Source organism: Macaca mulatta, chromosome 16, assembly GCF_049350105.2.
Source record: "Macaca mulatta isolate MMU2019108-1 chromosome 16, T2T-MMU8v2.0, whole genome shotgun sequence".
Classification (NCBI taxonomy): Eukaryota; Metazoa; Chordata; class Mammalia; order Primates; family Cercopithecidae; genus Macaca; species Macaca mulatta.
In genome coordinates, this window is record NC_133421.1 from 67,031,332 (window position 1) to 67,056,478 (window position 25,147).

Consider the following 25,147-nt stretch of genomic DNA (forward strand, 5'->3'; position numbering starts at 1 on the left):
CTCCAGATGAGAGTGGCCTGTACTGAGAGATTTCCTAGGAATAGAGATACCACAACCATCTCCCCGGTCTGGATCCCAGGCCCTTGCCTGCAGAGAAGTTTTTTCCCATATCCAACCTCTCTCTTTCCGGCCAGCTCAGTGCATTTCCTCTGACCCAGTCCCCAGAGAAGATGGAGAACAGCAAGTATCCCTCACCCCCACCACACCCATGATAACTACTCCGGAAATTTGCAGATTGCAATCCCTCCTAGGTTTTTCTTCAAGGTGAAAAACTTCAACTCAACTTTTAAAATTAGTTTTTTCATTTTCCTTCCATCAGACACTAGGAAGGGATTGTAAAGTGGTAATGTAATCCAAATGCCCACCCAAAACGGGAATCTCTTGCCCCTCTCCCCCCTCCCCCCACACCACGCAAAGGCCCACAGCGTCCACGACAGTCTGAACATTCCAATAGCGGGAACTCCGTATTTGCTAAGGCAGCCATTACTGGAGAGCGCTCTAGTTGTTAGAAAGCTCTGCTTTACAGTATTGCAAGAGGAACCCGCGCCCCTCCTTGCCTGGCAGCTTTCCCACCTCACCTCTGTTGGCTGAGGCCGGGTGACGGTGGAGGGAGTGTCAGTGGCTAGAGCTTTAGCAGACTCAGCAGCCCCCCACCCCCACCCAGGCCCTCAGCGTCTTCCACTCAGAGAGCCAAGCGCTGAGGTTGAGGGGCGGGCAGGGGCGGGATGTTAACCCACCGGCTCTGCCCTGCCACAAATCACTTCCAAGTCGGTGACTCAAAAATAGTAACAGTTGTTGGGTTGCATCTAATTTCCATGTTATCGATTTAATGTGGCAAGGCACAGAGGTAGTCCCTTTAGGTCCCTCTCTCTTTCTCAGTGTCCCCCCACCTACTCCCCTTTCCCACGACCCTCAGCCTGCCCCCTCCTCTAGATTCGCAGCCCTAGTTGTCCCAGGAGAGACTGTGGGTCTCCGTGGGAGCTGAGCAGGAAGAAAGGCGGGGCCGGCGGGGGCAGCCGCGGCGGCGATGAGGCCCTGAGGGGCATCCCCCACCCCGTAGCAGCCTCCGCAGGTCCTGGCGGAAGCGCAGACCCAGGAAGGCGTAGAGCACTGGATTGAGGCCGCAGCGGGCGAGGGCCAAGCCGCTGGTCACCAGCAGTGCGACATCCTTGCGTTTGCTGGCAGGGCAGCTCCGCTCGCGCGCAGCCAGTAGATCGGCCGTATCCAGCAGCAGGGCGAGGCTGTAGGGCAGCTGCAGCACCACGAAGGCCGCCACCAGAGCCACCACGACGCGCAGCGCACGCCGGCGCTCGGGCCCCCTGGCGGCCAGCAGCGTGCGGCCCAGGAGCGCGTAGCAGGCTACCATGACGCCCAGCGGCAGCGCGAAGCCCAGGGCCACCTGCGCCACGGCGCTCGCCCCCTTCACCGTCTGCGTGAGGCCCTCGGGGAAAATGAGACGACAGCGTCGTTGGCCTTCCCGCTGCCCGTCCCGGCTGAAGAGGAGCGCAGGCAGCGCCAGGAGCAGCGACAGCAGCCACACAATGACAGAGACCAAGTGTGCGCGGCCGGGAGTGGAGGGCCGCGGCCCTGCTGGGAGCGCTCGCGCTATGGCCACGTAGCGGTCGGCGCTGATACAGGCCAGGAAGAGGAAGCCGGCGTGGAAGGAGGCCGAGTAGAGGCCAGAGATGGTGCGGCAGGTGGCACTTCCCAGACTCCAGCCCTGAATAGCCCCTGCTGCCGCGAAGGGCAGAGTCAGGGCCAGCAAGAGGTCGGCCAGGGCCAGCTGGAGCAGGTGGGCGGAGGTGGGCGAGCGCGCTGCACGCCGGGCTGCTAGGTGGGTGGCCAGGACCAGGCCATTGCCGGCCAGACCCAGCGCAGCCACGGTCAGGGAGACACTGGGTTGGAAGGCCCGGCTGAAGGCCTGGACATCGGCCTTGTAGCAAAGCTCTGGCAGCGGCTCAGCCGAGTATGCCTCCTCTTCATCCCCAGAGTAATGGCCCCAGGAGACCTGGGAGGGTCAAATGAGAGGCGGGATCTTATGAGACACATCTGACCACACCACTCCCCTGCCCACACATGCCTTCCAAGCTGAGAGCTCCTGTGTGGTCAGATGTAACAGTACACGGAGAGACATAAGCTCTTCTCCAGACTCTTCCTAGCACACCTTCAGCAGGCCTAGGCTTCTCTTGCACTCCTCTTATCTCTGCTTCCAGCTTTCTGGGTGACCTTGAGCAAGTCACTTGCTCTTTCTAGACCTCAGTTACCTAACATGTAATGTTGAGATTATAAATCCTGACCAGCCGACCTCTCAAGATTTGCTGTGAAGATGGCAATACGGAAGATAATGGCTGGGGAGAACTTGTGTTCTCCAAAGACCATAATACAGAGTTTGTATTATTGTTATATTTATTATTATTATTTTTGGAGACAGAGCCTTGCTCTGTCGCCCAGGCTGGATTGCAGTGGCACAATCTCGATTCACTGCAATCTCTGCCTCCCAGGTTCAAGCGATTCTCCTGCCTCAGCCTCCCGAGTAGGTGGGACTACAGACGCCCCACTACAGACGCCCACCACCACGCCCAGCTAATTTTTGTATTTTTAGTAGAGATGGGGTTTCACCATGTTGGCCAGGCTGGTCTTGAACTCCTGGCCTCAGGTGATCCACCCACCTCGGCCTCCCAAAGTCCTGGGATTACAGGCCTGAGCTACCGGACCCAGCCCAGAGTTGTATTATTAATAAATCCTAGAGCTTCAGTTCCCTTTGCAGCGCCCTCTCCTGGAATAATGCCCATATGCAGGCTTTTTCTCAGACCTGAGCCCTGCACTCCAACCTCGGTCTGGGGTGGGTTTCTGTTTGTCTTCTTTCCCTTCCCTACCCACCTTCCCTCTACCTCCAATACCAGCACACTGAACCACTCATGCCAAGGGGGTCTCCGGGGTTGGGACTCAGGTTTTCAGGGCCCAGGTGGGACCCTGGACCTCTAGGTTCAACCCGCCTTTCCCCTCAGCCCTAGTCCCCGTCCCACAACCCCAGCCTCACACCACCAGCCCATTTATCTGGAGGACTCCTAGTCTGAGATAGTGCCAAGAATCCCCAATAAGCCATAGGATGGCAGAGGCCTATTGCCAGGTGGAGAATCCCATTCCTTCCCTGTTTCCTCCCTCTCTGTAACCCTTCTCCCCCTCCCTGCCCCCACTCCCACCTGCTCTGTGGCCTCCGTTCCCATCTCTGGCTACACAGGTTTCTGAGGTATAGCCACAGGGGGTAGAAGTTAAACTACTAGAGGGACAGGAAGGAAGAGGCGGGGAGAGGGGCCGAGAGGGAGGTGGGGATTAGGGTCTAGGGGGTCACTTTCCCATTCCACATCCTCCAAAAGACTTTACTCTCTTGTGCAGGATCTGGATTTTATGAAAAAAAAAGAAAGAAGAAAGGAAGAAAGGAAGGAAGGAAGGAAGAAAGAAAGAAAAGGAAGGAAAGAAAAAAGAATGAAAGAAAGAAAAAAATAATTTACTGTCTTTACTCTGTCAGTGAAGAAAGAATGGGCTTCAGAATATAATCGTTTGCTGTATGATATTGACTCAGTTTCTTGACCTCTCTGAGCCTGAGGTTTTTCATCTGCAAAGTGGAGTAAAGCAAAAATCCTAAATTCATAGTGCCCAGCACCACTCCTAGAGCTTAATTTGCCTTCAGAAATGTTTACCTACCCTTCATTCCATTGCCAGGCACCCCGCCCCCGCCACCACCTCCCTTTTCTTGAAATTTTCAGGATGCTTCTGGCCCTAGGTTCCCTATCCTCACCCCTGTGGCCCTAGTCCCGGGCAGCCTCGGGTTACTTGGGGTTTTCTCGGTGGCTAGAGGCTCTCTACCCCCGCCCTTTCGCAGCAGGGCTGAGGCACGCGCTTGCGCGGGGTCCGGGAAACCGGCGCGTGCCAGGAGACAGAGGCTGGGGAAGGGGGGAGGTGAGAGGAGAGAGGGTGGAAAGGAGAAGAGAGAGCGGAGGACCAGGAACGACAGCGAGAGAGAGAGAGAGAGAGAGAGAGAGAGAGAGAGAGAGAAGAGAAGAGAAGAGAAGAGAAGAGAAGAGAAGAGAGAAGAGAGAGAGAGCGCTTGGGGGCGAAAGGAAAGAGGGAGGGAGGGGTCGGTAAGGAGGAGAGAGCCGTCTGCTGCAAACCCCAGGAGAAGAGCTTGGAGCCCAAGCCAGAACTCGAGCCATAGCCGGAGCCGTTCACAGGGAGGCGGCTGCCGGGACCGTCAGCCCTGCATGATGCGTCTCCGGCTCTTCTGCATCCTGCTCGCCGCGGTCTCAGAAGCCGAGGGCTGGGGCTACTGTGAGTGTTGGGCTTGGAGGCAGGTGGGGTTGGGCCCAGGTGTCCAGAGCCTGCAGGGCGGCCCCGCACCGCATTGCGGCTGGGTGGTCGCGGGTCCTTCCCGGCCGGCGCGCGCCCGCTGGCTCTCATCTTTTCCTCTTTTCCTGCCTCTCCCCCGCGCTCCGCATTGCAGCTCTGAGGCTGCCGCGCGCGCCCGGGGGCTGGGGCTGGGCTCCGGGGCGAGGATGAAGTCAGCCGGGCAGGGATTTGGGGATGGGATCCAAGCAGGAGCTGGTGCCTGGGTTTGAGGCTAGGGCTGGGGGATAAGTGTATACTGGTGACCGAGACTAGGATTAAGGTTTTTCCAGGGCTTGAGGCTGGACTTTGGAGCTGGCCAAGGAGTGGGGTTTGTGGCTAGGGCTGGGGTTTGTGGCTGGGGCTGGGTTTTGTGGCTGGGATCCAAGCAGGAGCTGGTGCCCCTGACTGGTGCTAAGGCTGGACATGGAGCTGGTGATGGTGCTAGGACTGGCTGAGGTTGGGTACAAGGCCTGTATTTGGGGATGGTGCAGGTTTTGGGGGCCGAGTGGGATTGAGGCTAGGGTTGGAGCTGGATTGGTGTCTTGGGCTGACTTAGGTTCTGGAAGATGCTGAGGTTTAGGATTGAGTTTGGGGAAGTACTAAACCAGGGCAGGTATTGGGCTAGCTAGGGAGGGTCTGGCCTTGGGCCTATAGGTGTAGCCTAGGGGTTTCCCTAGAAGGAGAAGGCAGCCTCCTCTGAGCATGCAGCTGTTGCTGCAGCCAGGATTGAATAGATGGCTTTAAGGTAGAGCTGGGCGTGCCTCTGGGGGTGGTGGCTGGGGGCAGAGAAGGGAAGCTTCGGTGGCTAAGTGGGCGGGCCTTTGGAAGGGCCTGGGAGGTGTTAGCGCTAACATGTCGGTTTCCCTACCCTAGACGGCTGCGACGAGGAGCTGGTGGGTCCCCTCTATGCACGCTCCCTGGGCGCCTCCTCCTACTACAGTCTCCTTACGGCCCCGCGATTCGCCAGGCTGCACGGTGAGCTCCGCGGAACATCAGCTGTGAACTGGCAGCGCACCGCGGCAGGGTAGGGGTCTCTGGAGGGCTTCGGGGAGAAGGATAGCCGGTTAAAGCTCTTGTCTCTTCTATAGGCATAAGCGGGTGGTCACCACGGATTGGGGATCCGAATCCCTGGCTCCAGATAGACTTAATGAAGAAGCACCGGATCCGGGCCGTGGCGACACAAGGCTCCTTTAATTCTTGGGACTGGGTCACACGTTACATGCTGCTCTATGGCGACCGAGTGGACAGCTGGACACCGTTCTACCAGCGAGGGCACAACTCGGTACTCTGGGCACCAAGGCGGTAACAGTTGGGGAGCTTCCTCTGCTCCAGGCTCTGGAGGGGCACCAGCCTCTGGGAAAATGGAGGGGGTGGTGGTGAGGGCATGGACGAGGAGCAGTGACTCCACTCCAGGGACTCTGTCCAGAGGGGCTGTCAACTTAGGACGTGCACGAAACACTCGGTTCACAGGGTTTAAGACACTTTAGGGTAAAATCTGGGAGAGCTTCCTAAGGAGGTGACATTTGATTTCAGGTCTGAGGAAATAATAGGATGGTGTGAGAGGACACTTTATGGAAACTGACCAGGCAAAGCCGCCTAGCAGGGGAGACCAAAGAGTATTTACTTTCCAGAAGTCGAGATTGGCTGGGTGTGAAAGTTGTGGGCTGGAAGGCTATGGAGAAAGAAGCAGAGGGGGTCCGGGTGCAGTGGCTCCCGCCTGTAATCCTGGCATTTTGGGAGGCCAAGGCAGGTGGATCACTAGGTCAGGAGTTCAAGACCAGCCTGGCCAACATGGTGAAACCCCGTCTCTACGGGAAAAAAAAAAAATTAGCCGGGCGTAGTGGTGGACGCCTGTAATCCTAGCTACTCGGGAGGCTGAGGCAGAGAATTGTTTGAACCCGGGAGGCAGAGGTTGCAGTGAGCTGAGATCGCACCACTGCACTCCAGCCTGGGCGACAGAGGGAGACTCTGTCTCAAAAAATAAAATAAAAAAATAAGTAGAGGGTGGAACGTGGTTACTACTCTCTCCCACCTCCTCAGACCTTCTTTGGTAACGTGAACGAGTCTGCGTTGGTGCGCCATGACCTGCACTACCACTTCACCGCGCGCTACATCCGCATCGTGCCCCTGGCCTGGAACCCACGCGGCAAGATCGGCTTGAGGCTCGGCCTCTACGGCTGCCCATACAGTAAGCATGCAGAGAGCGCGGAGGGGGCCCGGGAGACAGACAGCCTCCCCAGTCCCCGGCCCATCTACGGTCCTTTGCTCCTTTGCGCAGAGTCCGACATACTCTATTTCGACGGTGACGATGCCATCTCATACCGCTTCCCACGAGGGGTCAGCCGAAGCCTGTGGGACGTGTTCGCCTTCAGCTTCAAGACCGAGGAGAAGGACGGGCTTCTGCTGCACGCCGAGGGCGCCCAGGGCGACTACGTGACGATCGAGCTGGAGGGGGCACACCTGCTGCTGCACATGAGCCTGGGTGAGCTCGGCGGCCGGGTGCGATGAGGGGTCAACCCCTGAAGTTCTCTCACCGCCCTCCTCGCAGCATCTCCTCCGCGCAGCCGCGCTCACGCCTGGTCTTCCACTTCTCTAAGGCCTGGACCAAACTACGCCTTTCTTGTAGTATTTGGTGCTAGCAAAACACTGGAGTCGGAGTGAGAACTGGATTCCAGTCTCAGCTCTACCACTACCCAGAGATGTGACCTCGGATGGGGCACTTCCGAGCCTCAGTTCCTTCCTTGTACACACACACACACACACACACACACACACACACACACACACAGTATCTCATTAGCTTTTCATAACACCCGCGCGATGAAATAGAAGCAGCTCATGTGTTCCCACTTTCACAGACAGGAAGCCAGGCTAAATGGCTTACCCTGTCACACACTCACCAATGGCTGTTTATCTATTAGCCCACTCTCCCTGCTTGCCCTGGGCTTTGTTACAGGCTGCTCTGCCTAGGAGCTTGGACTCCATGGAGTTCTCCTGGCTTGAGGTCTTACTCTGTCCTGCCCCACCCTCAGGCAGCAGTCCCATCCAGCCAAGACCAGGTCACACCACCGTGAGCGCTGGCGGAGTCCTCAATGACCAGCACTGGCACTACGTGCGGGTGGACCGATTTGGCCGCGACGTAAATTTCACCCTGGACGGCTATGTGCAGCGCTTTATTCTCAATGGAGACTTCGAGAGGCTGAACCTGGACACTGAGGTGAGAGACTAGGGAGGTGCTATTTCGTGGTAGGGGCAGGATGCTGGATGAGTGAGTGCAGGTCGGTCTCTCTCTCTCTCTCTCTTTCTCTGTCTCTCAGAGGTAAGACCTCACATTCAGGCTGTGGGTGGTGGCTCATGCCTGTAATCCCAGCACTTTGGGAAGCTGAGGTGGGAGGATTGCTTGAGGCCAGGTGTTCAAGACCCACCAGGGCAACACAGTGACATCCTACCTCTATTTAAAAAAAAAAGATTATTTTTTAAAGACCTCGTATTCCAATTCCTGAATATCCTAGCAGCCCTTGGCAAACTTGCCGCTCACCAGAAAAAGACCGTTTTTTTTTTTTTTTTGTTTTTTTTTTTTTTTTTTTTTTTTTTGTGGGTGTTGGTGTTAGCATGCAGACTTCCAGGCACCATTTCAGAACTAATGAGGTGGGGTTTGGAAATCCAGATTTTGGGGACTAGGCAAGGTAGGAAAATTGTCCCTTGGATCCTCCCACAACTTTGTGGAGTTGTTAAAGACCCTGACCCCATCTGCAGATAAGAATCCCAGGCAGGCTAATTGACTTGCCCAAGGGCGTGCAGCAGATTTGTGTTGGAGTCAGAGCTTGAACTCGAGCCTTGAAAGGCCTAGCAAGCTTTAGTACCGACGCTGGGGAAATGTGTGTTTCAAATCTTTTACAAAGCCCCACCTGGCGTTTGGGAACGCATACGGCGGGGATGCGCGAGAAAGGCAGGCGCGCTCCTGTGCCTAAGGGACCTCATTCCCACCTCTCCCGCAGATGTTCATCGGAGGACTGGTGGGCGCCGCGCGGAAGAATCTAGCCTATCGGCATAACTTCCGCGGCTGCATAGAAAACGTAATCTTCAATCGCGTCAACATCGCAGACCTGGCTGTGCGGCGCCATTCCCGGATCACCTTCGAGGCCAGTGGGCAGGGGGGTCTGGGAGGACAGGATACCAAAGCCTCGTGGAAAGCAAAGAGGTGGAGCGGGAAGAGATATTGAACATCAGATAAAAGCGGAGGATCCCTCAGTCCCCAGCCAAATGCTCAAGTTGGGAGGAGAGCGGGTCTCACTTGAGGTGCACGAGCCACGCAGGCCCCTCGTTAAGAAGCCGTGGTCGGGTCCAATCACCTTGGTTCACAGATGGGAGCGTAAGGCGCAGAGACAGGGGGTGGCTTGACCAGGGGTCGTGCAGCTGCACAGTGACTGAGTAGGGACTTGAATCGATGGTTTCTTTGATATGCCCCCCTCACCCCTCTCCGACTCTGGAGCTTTGTCGGGAAGCTGGCAGGAGCCTGGTCTGTGGCCCGAAATTGCCTCTCGATACTGGAAGGAGAGAAGCGGTTGCCTAGCAGACGGTGGAGATCAGCGAGAGCAAGCGAGCAGAGTTCCGAGGGCCGACTGGGTTGGGGCCCCCTCCACAGATGGACGAGCTTGGAGGGGATGGGGTCATGTCCTGGTTGGAGATCTCACCCCCGCCAACACCGAAGGAGGGCGGTGACCAGGGTCTTAGACCAGTGTGAAAACCGAATCCCAGCTGAGGCAGAGGCGGCTCACGGGTGTTGATGCGTCTTCGCTTGTGCCCCTAGGGTAAGGTGGCGTTTCGTTGCCTGGACCCGGTACCGCACCCTATCAACTTCGGAGGCCCTCACAACTTCGTTCAAGTGCCCGGTTTCCCACGCCGCGGCCGTCTGGCAGTCTCATTTCGCTTCCGCACCTGGGACCTCACCGGGCTTCTCCTTTTCTCTCGTCTGGGGGACGGGCTGGGCCACGTGGAGCTGACACTCAGCGAAGGGCAGGTCAACGTGTCCATCGCGCAGAGCGGCCGAAAGAAGCTTCAGTTCGCTGCTGGTGAGGGCGTTTCGGGGGAGGCACAAGCAGAGAAAAGAAGGGTAGAGGAGCCCGAGAAAGTTGTAGGCCTGGACTGAGGCCTTTACATTCTGGTGAGGGGAGAGGGAGTGAAGGGCGCAGGGCAGGAAGCCCCAGGGTACTGGGAAAAGATGGGAGTGGCTGGAGGCAGTGAGGAGGCGGATCTGAGGGACTAAGGATTCTTGGAGAAGGGGGAGGCCTGGGAGTCCTGGTATTCTCCAGTTCCAGAGGGCCCCTGGAGATCGTTACTCATTTATAACTGTGCAGACTCTGTGGCAGTTGCTGGGTCATGGATAATGAAGAGGCATTCAGAGAGGTCTCCACTGGGTGTGAGAAGTGTAATCACAGGGGCACACAGGCTGCTCCTGGGACACAGTGGGGCTGCTTCCCCACTCAGGACATTCTTCTAGCCTAGTTGCTGCTTGCCTCCACCCACACTATCATCCATTCTTGTCCAGGGTACCGACTGAACGATGGCTTTTGGCACGAGGTGAATTTTGTGGCACAGGAAAACCATGCAGTCATCAGCATTGATGATGTGGAGGGGGCAGAGGTCAGGGTGTCATACCCACTGCTGATCCGGACAGGGACCTCATATTTCTTTGGGGGTAAGTGAGGGCCAACCTGACCAGATCTCTGTTTCTGGGTGGGAAGGCTCCATCTAAGTCCACCCAGATGGGGCCATATGGAGAATTTTGGAGGGAGCAAGCCCTCTTTCCTCTCTGGGGCCTTGGGGAGTAGAAGGTCATTGCCATCTACACTTTGGGTCTAGTCCCCTTTCTTCCTTTATGTCTGGCACCCCCTTGGCATCTCCCTGGGGGAGGGTCTTTGGGGTCTCCCCTGGAGAGGGTCTCACGGGGTGGTTGCTCCAGGTTGTCCCAAGCCAGCCAGTCGATGGGACTGCCACTCCAACCAGACGGCATTCCATGGCTGCATGGAGCTGCTCAAGGTGGATGGTCAGCTGGTCAACCTGACTCTGGTGGAGTTCCGGCGGCTTGGATTCTATGCTGAGGTCCTTTTTGATACATGTGGCATCACTGATAGGTACCCAGGAGCCCCTAACAAGAGGTGACCCCTCCAAAGCCCTCTTCCCTGGTCTCCCAGTAGGAATGGCCTTTCTCAATAGTCTCCCTTCTCCTTGTCTCTGCTCCTTAGTCCCCTGCTTGGGGATGATTCTTCTTTGATCTTTTACCTCTGATTTCCTCCCTTAAGGTGATACACGCTCAGGATGGAAATGACACATCTGTTTTTGGTCCTAGAGGGGTTTTTTGTGCGGGGGGGAAGATGGGGGTAGAATAAGGCATGTTTTGCTGTTTTCAGGAAGGGGGAACAGTAGTACTTGAGCCCCGAGGACTGCCTAGTGCCCCTGCATCTGGGCTTACACCCGGCTGGCTAGGCGGGGTGTGTCTCGCTGGGTTCTGGGGCTTCAAGGAGCTGGGAGTGAAGCTTGCAAGGATCAGACCCCCTCTCCAGCTCCCAGTAAGGCTCTTTCCCTTGGTCCTGACCCCTTCCCTAGGTGCAGCCCTAACATGTGTGAGCATGATGGACGCTGCTACCAGTCTTGGGATGACTTCATCTGCTACTGCGAACTCACGGGCTATAAGGGAGAGACCTGCCACACACGTAAGCCAGATGCAGTATGGGGGAGAGTCAGGGACAAGGGAGGTCAGGAGAAGGTTGCTGGGGATCATGAGGCTGCTAGAGATGGTGAGGATGGCCCTTCCAGCCCTCTCTCTTTTTGTTTTTGGTTTTTTGAGACAGAGTCTCACTCTGTTGCCCAGGATGGAGTGCAGTGGTGCCATCTGGGCTCACTGAAACCTCTGCCTCTGAGGTTCAAGCGATTCTCCTACTTCAGCCTCCCAAGTAGCTGGGACTACAGGTGCACACCACCACGCCTAGCTAATTTTTGTATTTTTAGTAGAGATGGGGTTTCACCATGTTGGCCAGGCTGGTCCCGAACTCCTGACCTTAGGTGATCCATCACCTCGGCCTCCCAAAGTGCTGGGATTACAGACCTGAGCCACTGCACCCGGCCAGCCCTCTAACTCTCTAACTGCCTTTGTCTCACCTTACTATCTGCCAGCTTTGTATAAGGAATCCTGTGAGGCTTATCGGCTCAGTGGGAAAACTTCTGGAAACTTCACTATTGATCCTGATGGCAGTGGCCCCCTGAAGCCATTTGTAGTGTACTGTGATATCCGAGGTAAGTGTTTCTGATGGGTGGTGGGTGAGGAGGGAACCGGGAAGGATAGAGTGGTGGTGGTGGTGGTGGGGGCAGTTAGACTACACAGGTGGGGTAAAGGAGGACAGAGGATAAGGGGATACTGAGGAATTTGTAACCTAGCCTTAAAAATAAATCCCACGCCAGGTGCAGTGGCTCACCCTGTACTCCCAGCACTTTGGGAAGCTGCTCGGGAGGCTGAGGCAGGAGAATTACTTGAACTTGGGAGGTGGAGGTTGCAGTGAGCTAAGATAGCACCATTGGACTTCATCCTGGGCAACAGAGTGAGACTCTGTCTCAAAAAAAAAAAAAAAAAAAGTAAATTCCAGCTTCCTTACCCATTCCAGCTATCTCATTTCCAGCCTACAATGCAGAGTGCCCAGGGCAGAGGTGCAATGGAGCTGCTGGCCACGTTCAGTGGCTCTGAGTTGCAGCAGCAGTGGTGAAGGTGGGCAGGGAGATGGGTAGAGAATGCCCAACTCCAGCCAAAGCTCTGTCCCCTCTTGTCTCCCAGAGAACCGAGCGTGGACAGTTGTGCGACATGACAGGCTGTGGACAACTCGAGTGACAGGTTCCAGCATGGAGCGGCCATTCCTGGGGGCTATCCAGTACTGGAATGCATCCTGGGAGGAAGTCAGTGCCCTTGCCAATGCTTCCCAGCATTGTGAACAGTGGATCGAGTTCTCCTGCTACAATTCCCGGCTGCTCAACACTGCAGGTTAGGGCTGGGGTCAGGGAGGGAGGTGGGAGAACTGGAGGAGACACCAGTGGGGGCCTGGGAGAAGGAAGCCAGAGAGCTAGCTGGGGCTTTGGGTTGGAAGATTCAAGGAGGGGTCTGGGCTGGTTGGAAGGGTGAGAGGAGCCCAGAGGCTAACGGAGGGACAGGGCCTGGAAGCTGCCTGCACCTCTTCCCCAGGAGGCTACCCCTACAGCTTTTGGATTGGCCGAAATGAGGAGCAGCACTTCTACTGGGGAGGCTCCCAGCCTGGGATCCAGCGCTGTGCCTGTGGTCTGGACCGGAGCTGTGTGGACCCTGCCTTGTACTGCAACTGTGATGCCGACCAGCCCCAGTGGTGAGGGGGCAAAGAGACAGGGTTTTTAGGACTCCGGCGGGCGGGGGAGCTGAGTGGCTGGGTCTGAGCCATGGAAACCTGCCCCCACAGGAGAACTGACAAGGGACTGCTGACCTTTGTGGACCATCTGCCTGTCACTCAGGTGGTGATAGGGGATACGAACCGCTCCACTTCCGAGGCCCAGTTCTTCCTGAGGCCTTTGCGCTGTTATGGCGATCGTGAGTGGCAATCGCCTTTTGTGTGCCCTCCCAGAGCTGACTCTCCAGTTTCCAAAAGCTAGGCTGCATGAGTCACCGGGGGTCTCTAGCTGGGGTGCCCGACCCCCAGCTCCTGCTGTGATCTCATTGCCACTCTGCACCTCGCTGCTCTTTCATTCCACTCCTTAGTCTCCCCTCCATCACCTCAAACTCTCCCCCTTTGCCCGACTTCCCCTGCCCCCAACCCCAGGTTCTCTTCCTCTTCCACCCTCCAATCTCCCTGACGAGACCCTCCTCCATCTGCTTTTGTAGGAAATTCCTGGAACACCATTTCCTTCCACACTGGGGCTGCACTACGCTTCCCCCCAATCCGTGCCAACCACAGCCTGGATGTCTCCTTCTACTTCAGGACCTCTGCTCCCTCGGGAGTCTTCCTAGAGAATATGGGGGGCCCTTACTGCCAGTGGCGCCGACCTTATGTGCGGGTGGAACTCAACAGTGAGCAGGCAGACTGTGGGAGGGCCTCGGGGTAGATGAAAGTGCTGTCTGGGGAGACATGGGCAGGTGCAGGCTGCGGTTGGAGCCAACGGCAGATGCCCTTTTGACAGGCAGCATGGGAAGGGTTGAGATACCCTGGGTTCTAGCCCTCACTCGGTCTTGATGGCTGCTCAGGTGACCCTAGACACTCACTTGGCTTCTCTTGGCCTTAAGTCCCTTCCTTGTACATAAGGAAGCTAGACCTTCGAGTCCCTCTCACCGCTGATTAGCCATGCTTCTAGCCTGGGAGGTGAGGCTGGGAAGCTGGTTTCAGGGATCTGTGATGTGGGGAGAGACGAAGGGTATGAGGTTTTAAGCAGTTGGTAAGTTTCATTGTAAGCTACAGATAAATTGGAGGGATATTCAAGAAGCTCCAAAGAGGTGAGGTAAAGAGGTTGTATTAGACAAGGAATCCATGAAGGATCTTGTAGGTCTGAGTCCTTTTCTCCCCCACCCTGCATGACACTGTCCAGCATCCCGGGATGTGGTCTTCGCCTTTGATGTGGGGAATGGGGATGAGAATCTCACAGTACACTCAGACGACTTTGAGTTCAACGATGACGAGTGGCACCTGGTCCGGGCTGAAATCAACGTGAAGCAGGCCCGGCTCCGAGTGGATCACCGGCCCTGGGTTCTGCGGCCTATGCCACTGCAGACCTACATCTGGATGGAGTATGACCAGCCCCTCTATGTGGGTGAGCAGCAACCCAGAGGCAAGTCTGAAGCCTCCTTTACCTTCCCACCCTCCAAGGCCGCTTGCCTTGTTTCCAGGAGCCTCTGTCTTAGGTGCCAGTCCTCTCTGCTTCAGAGCAAGCCAGGGTCTCACTTGTCCCTCCAGGCCTTTGTATTCTATTCTATTCTTCCAGCCCCCTTGGCTCCCTTTCCAACTACAATACTTACTCCTGTCTCTGGCTCTGCCTCCATTTCTTGACCTGTTGCCTACCCTTTCCAGGATCTGCAGAGCTTAAGAGACGCCCCTTTGTGGGTTGCTTGAGGGCCATGCGTCTGAATGGAGTGACTCTGAACCTGGAGGGCCGTGCCAATGCCTCTGAGGGAACCTCACCCAACTGTACAGGCCACTGTGCCCACCCCCGGCTCCCCTGTTTCCATGGAGGCCGCTGCGTGGAGCGCTATAGCTACTACACATGTGACTGTGACCTCACGGCTTTTGATGGGCCATACTGCAACCACGGTCAGTGCTGCTGGTTACAGGGCAACAGGAAGCCATAGGGTGTAATGGGATGTAGGGAGGGCAGGGAAGGAAATAGCATGTAAAGCCCACATCATGGAAAATTAGAGTTGTCCCTGGATTCCTGAGCTCTGAGTTTGGGGAGTCAGGCAGTTGAAGATGATGGGTGACTCCAAAGGCATGGACAAGGAAGGGATAGTACAGATAGCTGGTGCAAAAAGAGATCAAAATCACCAAGCATGCTTTGGGAGCCCAAGGTGGGAGGACTGCTTGAGGCTAGGAGTTCGAGACCAGCCTGGGCAACGTGGCAAGACCCTGTCTCTACAAAAAAAAATTCTTTTTTTTTTTTCTGAGATGGAATCTCACTCTGTCACCCAGGCTGGAGTGCAGTGGCGTGAACCCGGCTCACTGCAACCTCCACCTGGTTCAAGCGATTCCTTTGCTTTAGCCTCCCGAGTAGCTGGGACTACAGGTGTGCACCACTATGCATGGCTAATTTTTGTATTTTTAGTGGAGATGGGCTTTCACCACATTGGCCAGGCTGGTCTCGAACTCTTGACCTTGTGATCCGCCTGCCTCAGCCTCCCAAAGTGCTGGGATTACAGGTTTGAGCCACCGCGCCCAGCCAAAAAAGAAATTTCTTAATTAGCTGGGCATGGTGGTGCACACTTAGGCCTAGCTACTCGGGAGGCTGAAGTGGGAGGATCACTTGCACCTAGGTCAAGGCTGCAGTGAGCTATGATCGTGCCACTGCACTCCAGCCTGGCGGACGCAGCAAGGACTGCGTCTACAAAAAAAAAAAAAAAAAGCAAATTGCTTCCCCACCTTCCCACCATCACCATGGTAACATAGGCGCACTCTCTTGTAAATGTATTTGATAATTGCTGCATTCCTAAAACACGTCAATGACTTGGTTCTTGGTTAAGGTGAGCCTTGACATTCCCCATAGCAAGATTCTACACACATAGCAAGACTGCATCCTCCCTAAGGCTGGCCTATAGGGAGGATGTATGGGCAGATGGGTTACTGGTGGGAGGAGTGTGGGGGACTAGGGAGATACGAGATTTAAGGACCAACAGATTTCTGGTGCTGGTTTGGAAGTGTGAGTAGTGGCACATATACTACATGGGGTCAGGATATCCCCATTCTGATCTTGGCTGTCCCCTTACTGTTTGTCTTTTTTTTTTTTTTTGTGAGACAGAGTCTCACTCTGTCACCCAGGCTGGCATGCAGTGGCACGATCTTGGCTCACTGCAACCTCTGCCCCCTGGGTTCAAGCAATTCTCCTGCCTTGGCCTTCCTATAGTAGCAGGGATTACAGGCATGCACTACTACACCTAGCTAAGTTTTGTATTTTTAGTAGAGATGGGGTTTTGCCACGTTGGTCAGGCTGTTCTCGAACTCCTGACCTCAGATGATCTGCCTGCCTCGGCCTCCCAAAGTGCTGGGATTACAGGCGTAAGCCACTGTGCCCGGTGTTACTGTGTATATTTAAGCAAGTCACTCCTCATCTCTGAGCCTGTTTCCCCAGTTGTAAAATGCAGGGGTTGGATCAGATGATCTCAAGTTTCCCATGGCTGTAAGAGTCTGTTCTGTGACAGAGGGGCTCAAAGGAACCTAAAAGTAAATGGAGGGTTGTGAGGGTGGCAGAAACTGAAGTCTCAGGATGTGTGTATGGATGACATAAAACCTCTGAATTGGGGAGCGAGCAGTGTGGGGCCCTGACTTCCCTGCTTCTACCTGCAGATATTGGTGGTTTCTTTGAGCCGGGCACCTGGATGCGCTACAACCTACAGTCAGCGCTGCGCTCTGCAGCCAGGGAGTTCTCCCACATGCTGAGCCGGCCGGTGCCAGGCTATGAGCCTGGCTACATCCCGGGCTATGATACTCCGGGCTATGTGCCTGGCTACCATGGCCCCGGGTACCGCCTGCCTGACTACCCCCGGCCTGGTCGGCCTGTGCCCGGTTACCGTGGGCCTGTCTACAATGTTACGGGAGAGGAAGTCTCCTTCAGCTTCAGCACCAGCTCTGCCCCCGCTGTCCTGCTCTACGTCAGTTCCTTTGTTCGTGACTACATGGCTGTGCTCATCAAGGATGATGGTAAGCTCTCCGGGGCTCTCTCACCCCACTCCAGCTTCACCCAGGTGCCCCTAATTCTCCTATTGATTCACAAATACAAGGACTATGTGCTGTTAGAAGATAGGGGTCATGGGAGATGAGACCCTGAATTTCTTCTCTGCACCCCACAGGGACCCTTCAGCTACGCTATCAGCTGGGCACCAGCCCCTACGTGTACCAGCTAACCACCCGCCCAGTGACCGACGGCCAGCCCCACAGTGTCAACATCACCCGTGTTTACCGGAACCTCTTCATCCAGGTATGCATAGAGGGAGGTGAGCCAGTTCAGATCATAACCTCATGATCTCGGTTGTGGCATCCAGGAAAACATCAAATACTCAACATTTGTAGATCACATTTGAATGTATAGAGGATTTTCATGTGTGTCACCTCATGTAACCCTCACAATAGCTCCAAGAGGACAACAGGCATTTTTTTTTTTTTTTTTGAGATGGAGTTTTGCTCTTGTTGCCCAGGCTGGAGTGTAATGGTGTGATCTCGGCTCACTGCAACCTCTGCCTCCCAGGTTCAAGCGATTCTCCTGCCCCAGCCTCCTGCGCAGCTGAGATTACAGGCATGCGCCACGATGCCCCAGCTAATTTTGTATTTTTAGTAGAGACAGTGTTTCTCCATGTTGGTCAGGCTGGTTTCAAACACCCGACTTCAGATGATCCACCTGCCTTGGCCTCCCAAAGTGCTGAGATTATAGGCATGAGCCACCACGCCCAGCCAGACAGTAGGCATTCTTATTTAAGTGTTTTACAAATCAGTAAACAGCCTCAGAAAGTAAAGTGGTTTCAGCTACTCAGGAGGCTGAGGCAGGAAAATTGCTTGAACCTGGGAGGCGGAGGTTGCAGTGAGCTGAGATCGTGCCACTGCACTCCAGGCCTAGGGGACAGAGTGAGACTCCATCTCAAAAAAAAAAAAAAAGGAAAGTAAGGTAGTTTACCAAAAGTCAAACTGCTGGTAAGCTGCAAAGATGGGGCTCAAAACCAGGTTTTTAAAAAATATATAGGCCAGGTGCAGTGGCTCACACCTGTAATCCCAACACTTTGGGAGGCTGAAGTGGGAGGATTGCTTGAGGCCAGGAGTTTGAGACCAACCTGAGCAACATAGCAAGACATCGTCTTCACAAAATATTTAATGAATAAAATAAAAAAATAAAAAAATAAATATATATATATACCAAATCCTACATCTAGGCCCAGGAGTTGCCCACTTCAGACTGAGCTAGGACTCACCCAGCTGGCACCGCCAGTTTGGACAGAATGAGAGATCTCCAGTATCTGCCCCCAAGTATATTCCCAGGGTCCACACAGCTCCAGTCCAGCCCACAGGCATCTGCTTGTGGTCCCCGCTCCCTCATCACCCTCCCACTCCCCACCTCAGGTGGACTACTTCCCACTGACAGAGCAGAAGTTCTCGCTGTTGGTGGACAGCCAGTTGGACTCACCCAAGGCCTTGTATCTAGGGCGTGTGATGGGTAAGCTGCAGGTGCGGACGCGTTTTAGGCAAGGAGCTGTGGGATATGTTCCTGGATCCTCAAGGAAACTGAAGGCCCTGGGAATGGCTATGAGGGCGGTGGGAAAGATGAGTGGGAAACCTGTGGACAGTGAGAGTGGCAGGGCCTTTGGGTCCAAGTCCCTCTTTCTGGGCCTGCCTCTCCCTCAGAGACAGGAGTCATTGACCCGGAGATCCAGCGCTACAACACCCCAGGTTTCTCGGGCTGCCTGTCTGGTGTTCGATTCAACAATGTGGCTCCCCTCAAGACCCACTTCCGAACCCCTCGACCCATGACTGCTGAGCTAGCTGAAGCCCTTCGAGTTCAGGGAGAACTGTCCGAATCTAATTGCGGAGCTATGCCACGTCTTGTTTCAGAGGTGCCACCTGAGCTTGATCCCTGGTATCTGCCCCCAGGTACATTCCCAGGACACAGAGGATGGAAGGGAGGGATGCCAGGAAAGGGAAATGATTCTTAACATGGAGGAGGCATCTCCTAACTGGTGGTTTCTCCTCTCCAGACTTCCCGTACTACCATGATGAAGGATGGGTTGCCATACTTTTAGGCTGTGAGTAGCACTGATCACTAAGCTGACCTCCCAAGACTACCCTCTGACTGTCAGCATCCTTTCCCTGCCCCTGATCCCCAAGGCTGCAGGATGGCAAAGGCACTAGATGCATGATGGCACAAAGGATGATAAGACAGGCTGTTCTGAAGGTGCCATATAACTGGGCAGAGATTTTTAAATGTTGAGGATGCTACAGATTTTTAAATAAAATATTAAAATGGGGCTATAGCTAAGGGATGGGAAAATGGGGATACAGTAACACCTAGAGAGATGAGAAATTGGGGTAACTACCAGGGATGTGGAAAAAGAATATTAGAAACAGAAGGTGGCAGGGGGTAAGCCAGGAATTCAAACCTGCCAGACACTTGAGATGAGCTTAGTGTGGTCGAACAGCTAGCTGAGTGTCATATATTATGCTTTTGGCCAAAAGTAGGTATGTGTGTGTGTGTGTGTGTGTGTGTGTGTATATACAGGTGAAATCCCAAAGAGTGTGTGTGTGTGTATACAGGTGAAATCCCAAAGAGTGTGTGTGTGTGTATACAGGTGAAATCCCAAAGTGTGTGTGTGTGTGTGTGTATACAGGTGAGATCCCAAAGATCTGCCCTGAATTGTCCCTTTTCTTCCTTTCGGTTTTGTTGGCCTTTCTGCTGCTGGGGCCGGTGGGAATATTGGTGCATGTGTGCATGCGCGTGTGTGTGCGTCAGTGTGTATATAGGTGAAATCCCAAAGATCTGAATTGTCCCTTTTCTTCCTTTCAGTTTTGGTGGCCTTTCTGCTGCTGGGGCTGGTGGGAATGTTGGTGCTCTTCTATCTGCAAAATCATCGCTACAAGGGCTCCTACCATACCAACGAGCCCAAAGCTGCCCACGAGTACCATCCTGGCAGCAAACCTCCCCTACCCACTTCAGGCCCTGCCCAGGCGCCCACCCCTACACCAGCTCCCACCCAAGCTCCAGCCTCAGCCCCAGCCCCAGCCCCAGCCCCTGGCCCTCGGGATCAGAACCTACCCCAGATCCTGGAGGAGTCCAGGTCTGAATAAGTCAGAAGGGCTTCTGGGACCAATTACAACTCCTCTGAAATTCCCCGAGTCCTGCCTCTCCCCCACCCGATCAGGGACATTTGGCTTCTCTTAGCTGGCTCTGCTCATCCAGAGGATACCCCCATGCCCCCGCCAAGTTTGGTGGGCAGAGCTATAGATGGGACCCAAGGGAGTGGCCGAGCCTCACTGCCTAAACCAATGCCCTGCTCATCCCTGTTTCCCCAGGCTCCTGGCTGTTTGCCCCAAAGAAGTCTCGTGGGGTTGACATAGGTCTTTCCTGCCATCTCTGTCCCAGCTGCTGTCAGGGATTAACAACAGTGTAGGGGAGATTAACTGTCTCCCTTCCAATAGACACTATCAGCAGGGACAGATGTGTGGGAGTGCAGGGCTGCAGAGGGTATGGGGGGAGGAGGCTGCTAAACCCTATCCCCCAGCCTCCCCCCTGCCCTGAAGAAGATCTTCCATCTGCTTCCACTCAGCTGGGGGCTCGAGAGGGCTTGATGGCTGTCCCCTGCCCCCCTCCTTTGGTTTTTACACAGAGACCAAGAGGCCTCAGTTTAGCACCTTAGTACCTCCGCTGCTTCACTTGCTTTAGCCAAAGCCATAAAAAACCTGCAATGTAGAGAAAATAATGCAGATACCCTGATTAGCCAGCCCTCTACTCCTCCACCCTTTTCCAAGATATGCAACGGCCTTGGTGCCTGTCCAAAGGCTTCGCCCCCTCCAGTGCATGAGGAGCCCTCTTTCCTCCGCTCAGAGATGCTGCTTCATTTACCCAGGAGGTCATATTCTTTATATGTATTTTTTGTTGCAAAGTCTCTCTCTAGAGAAACTCTATATATTATTCGAATTTTTAAAGTATTTGTTTATATATAAAAGAAAAGCTCAATTGGCCGTGCTGTCCTGTGCTGTGCTGTGCCCACAGTCCGTAGTTTGCCTCTCCTGTGTTGGAAGTCTCATGAGTCCTGCTGGTCACTCACCAGCCTGGTCCGGCCTCCACTCTGAAGCAGGGTTGAGCCTGCTGTGCTCTCAGACACGGAGCCGTTCCAATAAAGCAGAGTGGCAGAGCCCCAGTCTGTGTGTGGTAGCTGGCGTCGTGGTTAGGGGATAAGTGGGATGATTTTAAGGGAACTAACCTGAGGGCTCAGGAATTTCTAGAAGGAGCTCTCAGAATCCTTACATCACCTTCCAGGGGCTTGACTGGCTCTTGCCGGACCCCCCATCTCCCCCTTTGCCAGACCTCAGTGGGTAAGTGGGGATCAGAATGCTGATGCTTTGGCCCGACCTGCTCCTGGACCCCATCCCTGGATCCTTCCAGCCCCAAAGCACACAGTACACAGCTTGCCAAAATGGATTCTAACACTTTATTCAGATAAGAGGTCACAAGCCACAGGACTTTTAAAGTGCGTGAAATTTATTGGCAATGAAGCCGCATGTATACCAGGCTCCCCCAGTCCCCACCACCTTGCCCCATCCATCATGACGTGGTGGGGAGGGGTTGAGACCCATCTTTAAAAGTGGGGGACAGCAGGGACAAAGGATGGGAAACTGGAGGAACAGGAGTATTCATGAACTGAAGCTGGGACAGGAGGAGACTGACCACAGTGATTCTGCTCACTGAGGGAAGGGTAGGGTCAGTCTAGTCTCTCAAAGGCTGGTGAAAAGTTTTTTTTCACCTATTCCTCATGGCCAGCCCCTGGCATTTCAAACAGACCTAACTCCTCCTCTTCATCTTTCTCCGGTTTTCTCCTCTATGAGTAATTTGGAGCCCACAGTCCAGCTTGAGGGTATCCCTGATATGCACAATGAATACAAACCACGGCAGATGCAGATTTCAGGATCATGCTGGGGCCTGGCCTATTTGGGTGGGAAGAGCTTTCTGTCAGGAGTTGCTGAGTGCGGGATGCATGTGTGCCCTCCAGTGTGGTGAGTGAGAGCGTGTGAGTGTGTGTGCATGTCTCACACCAAACCCTAAGAGGCAGCTGGGTCAGGGGGAACCCCACTTCTTCCTTCATGGGACAACCAGTGGAGTGGGAAGAAGTGGGGGCTGCGAGTCTCAGAAAGAAGGAAGAAGCCTGCTCCCTACTATAACACTCCCAGGCCAATCTACACCCGCCCACGCCCTTTCTACCCAGCACACTATTCCTTGTTCCCAGCCAGCCTGGCACACCTGCCGTGGACACAGGGCAGCTCTTGCTGGCCCCATTCACATGAAATTCTGTGTGAAGCTCGCTCCTCTGCCTCTCCCAGGAGATGAGACAGGACTGGAAGAGAATCTCCCGCTCTCTCTTCTTCCCCCTCCCTCAGGAGTGGGATTTGGGCAGGGACCCTAGAGACCTTAGCCCAAACTCTACCCCAATCTATAGACCTTCTAAAATAAATGGTTAAAGTGCTTTGCTCTGCATGAATCCCAGAGAGGGTGGCACCACAGCCTGGAACAGGTGGTCTACCTGCTTCTTCTCCCACTTCACATACCCTCCACCAGTATGCCCTGCACACGGGATGCCAGCCTAAACACGTGCAATTTAGCCCCTCACCCAACTTGGAACACATATTCCAACTCACCCTTTCCAAACAGCAGGCACTACAGACAGGAAAGCAGATTACACCAATCTTTCTCCTCTCTAGTCCAGGCCTATGCCTGCCTACCCTGAAGAGATAAGCAACACTGGCCGTTGGGCCTTGCCTCTATGGGGAATGGAAGGCCTGAAAACACCTACAAATCCAGCGAGCCAGGGTGCTCACACCTGCCAGGCACACCCCTAATGCTTCTTCAATAGCAGCATAATGCCTGCCTGCAGCTGCTAAGCCAGAACTTTGGAGAGCTGGGCACTGGCGTCTGCTCCCAGGAATCTGAAAACACTTCTCCGTCTATCTCCAGAGTACACAGAGAAGGCTTTCTCAAAGCCTCCTGGGCCCAAGCATAGCAGTTTAACTACTATCATCTGGCTGGTTCTCCCTCTCTGGCCAAGGAAGGATGGCATAGCTTTCCTTCCCCAAGCCTCAAATGCCTGTATTTAGAACCCACACTCTTTCAGTTTGAGCCCTGCCACAAGGGAGGAGGTAGTAAGGTGACCCGTCTACCTCTGAGTTCAGTCTGTGCTGCCTGCCAGGCCTGCCTCTAACCCAGACCACTTGTAGGGTCCAGGGACCACGCTTCACTTAGCCTGTCCTCTCCAGGTCTTCGGATCACAGAGGTTTGCCTGCACCCCAATGACATAGGGACGCCTGATGGGGAAAGCTACAATTACAGGCTAGTGCTTGTGGGGAACTGCCTAAGTTGATTCCTGAGGCCCACAACCTGGGGAGCCGACACGAAATCACATATAAGTCATCTACTCCAGCCTGTGCTCACTTCCTCTGAGGCCAGAGAAAGTCTCCCATTTCTGCAACTCTCTCCTGGGAGACCAAGCCCTAGCTGCCTCTGTCTCCCCTCTCATTGAGACAGTTTTGTGCCCACTTGACATGGCAGAGGCCTCACTACAGAGGGAGTGGGTGGGGGGTTTCTCAGTGTGGGAGACACAGTGCAGGAGACTCGAGCAGCAGTGGTGTGAGCATGAAAGCCAAGACAGTGCCGCTACCATAAATGCTGCCATGGGGCCTGGGAGGGCTAAAGCACGTCGGTCTCCCTCTCGATCCCCACGTACTTGAGAGCATCAGCTTGGCTGTACCTGTCCCAGAGCAGGGAGGAGGAACCAGGTTACTCTCATGACTTTTGTGATTGAAAAGGCGGAGTCCCCTTCCGTTTCACTTCCCCTCCCACTCCTTAACGGCTGTTTACAATGGTCCCACTTCTGAGGCAAGGCACCAGATATCAGAACAAGGGACACAGCCTTGTTCACCGGAAGACTCTCCTCCATCCCCATTACCCTCCCTGAGCCTCCAAATCTATTCCAACGCCTCTCTTTCCAGTTCCGGGGCCACAACCCAAGGACCATTACTGGCACCTCACCTGTAATCAAAGAAGAGCTCTTCGCCAGCTTGAATTGCCCTCTTGGCAAAGATCCCAATCCGATGGTCTCCATTCACCATGACCACTGCAAGCAGGATAAACCCAAGGCTAGGTTCCTACCCAACTCCAAATCAATAACCAGTAGGCTTCTGGGTTGATTTTCTCCAAATTCCCAGTGAAAACATGAATCAAATGGAATTACGAAGTAGTCAATACGGTAGTTGCCTCTATGCTTTTAGATCTGTTATTATGGCAGAAAAATTATCTTTATTATTATTAGTGGTTTTTTTTTTTTTTTGAGACAGAGTCTTGTTCTGTTGCCCAGGCTGGAGTGCCGTGGCACTCCAGCCTGGCTCACTGCAACCTCTTGGCTCACTGTAACCTCCGCCTCCAGGGTTAAGTGATTCTTGTGCCTCAGCCACCTGAGTAGCTGGGACTACAGGTGCATACCACCACGCCCAGCTGATTTTTGTATTTTTAGTAGAGATGGGGTTTCACCATGTTGGCTAGGCTGGTCTTGAACTCCTGGCCTCAAGTCATCCACCTGCCTCGGCCTCCCAAAGTGCTGGGATTATAAGCGTGAGCCACTGCGCCCAGCCTATTATTATTTGGTGAGGTGGGTCTCACTATGTTGCTCAGGCTGGTTAAATCATGTTTGTGGGAAAGTGTTTATAATGTATTCGCTGAAAAAAGCAGATTATAAAACTAAGATTGAGAGGGGCCTAAAATGATCCCAGACGTTAATCATGATTATCTTTGGACAAAAAATAGCTCAGCTGGGCCGGGCACGGTGGCTCACGCCTGTAATCCCAGCACTTTGGGAGGCCGAGGCGGGCGGATCACAAGGTCAGGAGATCGAGACCACGGTGAAACCCCGTCTCTACTAAAAATTACAAAAAATTAGCCGGGCGCGGTTGTGGGCGCCTGTAGTCCCAGCTACTCGGGAGGTTGAGGCAGGAGAATGGCGTGAACCCGGGAGGCGGAGCTTGCAGTGAGCCGAGATCGCGCCACTGCACTCCAGCCTGGGCGACAGAGCGAGACTCCGCCTCAAAAAAAAAAAAAAAAAAAAAAAAAAAAAGCTCAGCTATGGAAGAGGTTCAACAACGGATGGAAATCACATTAAAGAGGCATCCATCGCCCGCCCCACCTCCCAGGTCACTGGGACTCACCTTTGGCATAACAGTTGGGATTCACTGAATGATTTGCAAATCGAATTTTGTTTCCTTTCCGAGTAGCATCCACTACAAAATCTGTATAAAGTAAAGTAAATCAAGGA

At 54.3% G+C, this 25,147-nt stretch overlaps 4 protein-coding genes and 1 long non-coding RNA gene across 22 annotated transcripts in view; 2 read left to right on the top strand and 3 right to left on the bottom strand.

Moving 5' to 3' along the window:
* PSMC3IP (PSMC3 interacting protein) overlaps positions 1-25,147 on the bottom strand; it is a 146,577-nt gene that overhangs the window by 107,334 nt on the left and 14,096 nt on the right. The gene's annotated exons all lie outside the window — the stretch shown is intronic.
* Positions 798-3,268, bottom strand: CCR10 (C-C motif chemokine receptor 10). Its single transcript, XM_015119786.3, has 2 exons — positions 3,204-3,268; positions 798-2,008 (listed from the first exon to the last, which is right to left on the bottom strand). The coding sequence occupies exons 1-2, from the start codon at positions 3,225-3,227 to the stop codon at positions 944-946; spliced, it is 1,089 nt and encodes a 362-aa protein (XP_014975272.3). The 5' UTR covers positions 3,228-3,268; the 3' UTR covers positions 798-943.
* Positions 1,638-3,572, top strand: LOC144335716 (uncharacterized). 2 transcript variants are annotated; one of them, XR_013406838.1, is made up of 2 exons: positions 1,638-1,768; positions 3,397-3,572. It is a non-coding gene; the product is annotated as an uncharacterized LOC144335716 (long non-coding RNA). The 2 variants fall into 2 exon arrangements; XR_013406837.1 differs by having other exon boundaries at positions 1,708-1,834; positions 3,397-3,569.
* Positions 4,047-20,993, top strand: CNTNAP1 (contactin associated protein 1). 4 transcript variants are annotated; one of them, XM_077968487.1, is made up of 25 exons: positions 4,527-4,623; positions 4,727-5,131; positions 5,260-5,361; positions 5,475-5,668; positions 6,427-6,574; positions 6,665-6,868; positions 7,419-7,603; positions 8,385-8,528; positions 9,197-9,458; positions 9,935-10,084; positions 10,349-10,520; positions 10,993-11,099; positions 11,560-11,679; positions 12,212-12,415; positions 12,614-12,770; positions 12,861-12,988; positions 13,280-13,465; positions 13,978-14,199; positions 14,457-14,696; positions 16,440-16,793; positions 16,943-17,070; positions 18,201-18,294; positions 18,483-18,728; positions 18,833-18,880; positions 19,639-20,992. In XM_077968487.1, exons 4-25 carry the CDS (start codon positions 5,534-5,536, stop codon positions 19,917-19,919), a joined length of 3,915 nt encoding a protein of 1,304 aa, XP_077824613.1. In that variant the 5' UTR covers positions 4,527-4,623; positions 4,727-5,131; positions 5,260-5,361; positions 5,475-5,533; the 3' UTR covers positions 19,920-20,992.
* The window catches only part of EZH1 (enhancer of zeste 1 polycomb repressive complex 2 subunit), a 45,434-nt gene continuing 41,555 nt past the window's right edge, over positions 21,269-25,147 (bottom strand). For 12 of the 14 annotated variants that reach the window (XM_077968989.1, XM_015119723.3, XM_077968991.1 and 9 more), the window contains 3 exons: positions 25,041-25,121; positions 23,872-23,956; positions 21,270-23,590 (listed from right to left, as the gene is read on the bottom strand). In XM_077968989.1, coding sequence (XP_077825115.1) covers positions 23,530-23,590; positions 23,872-23,956; positions 25,041-25,121 — 227 coding nt within the window. In that variant the 3' untranslated portion in view covers positions 21,270-23,529. 14 annotated transcript variants of the gene reach the window in all.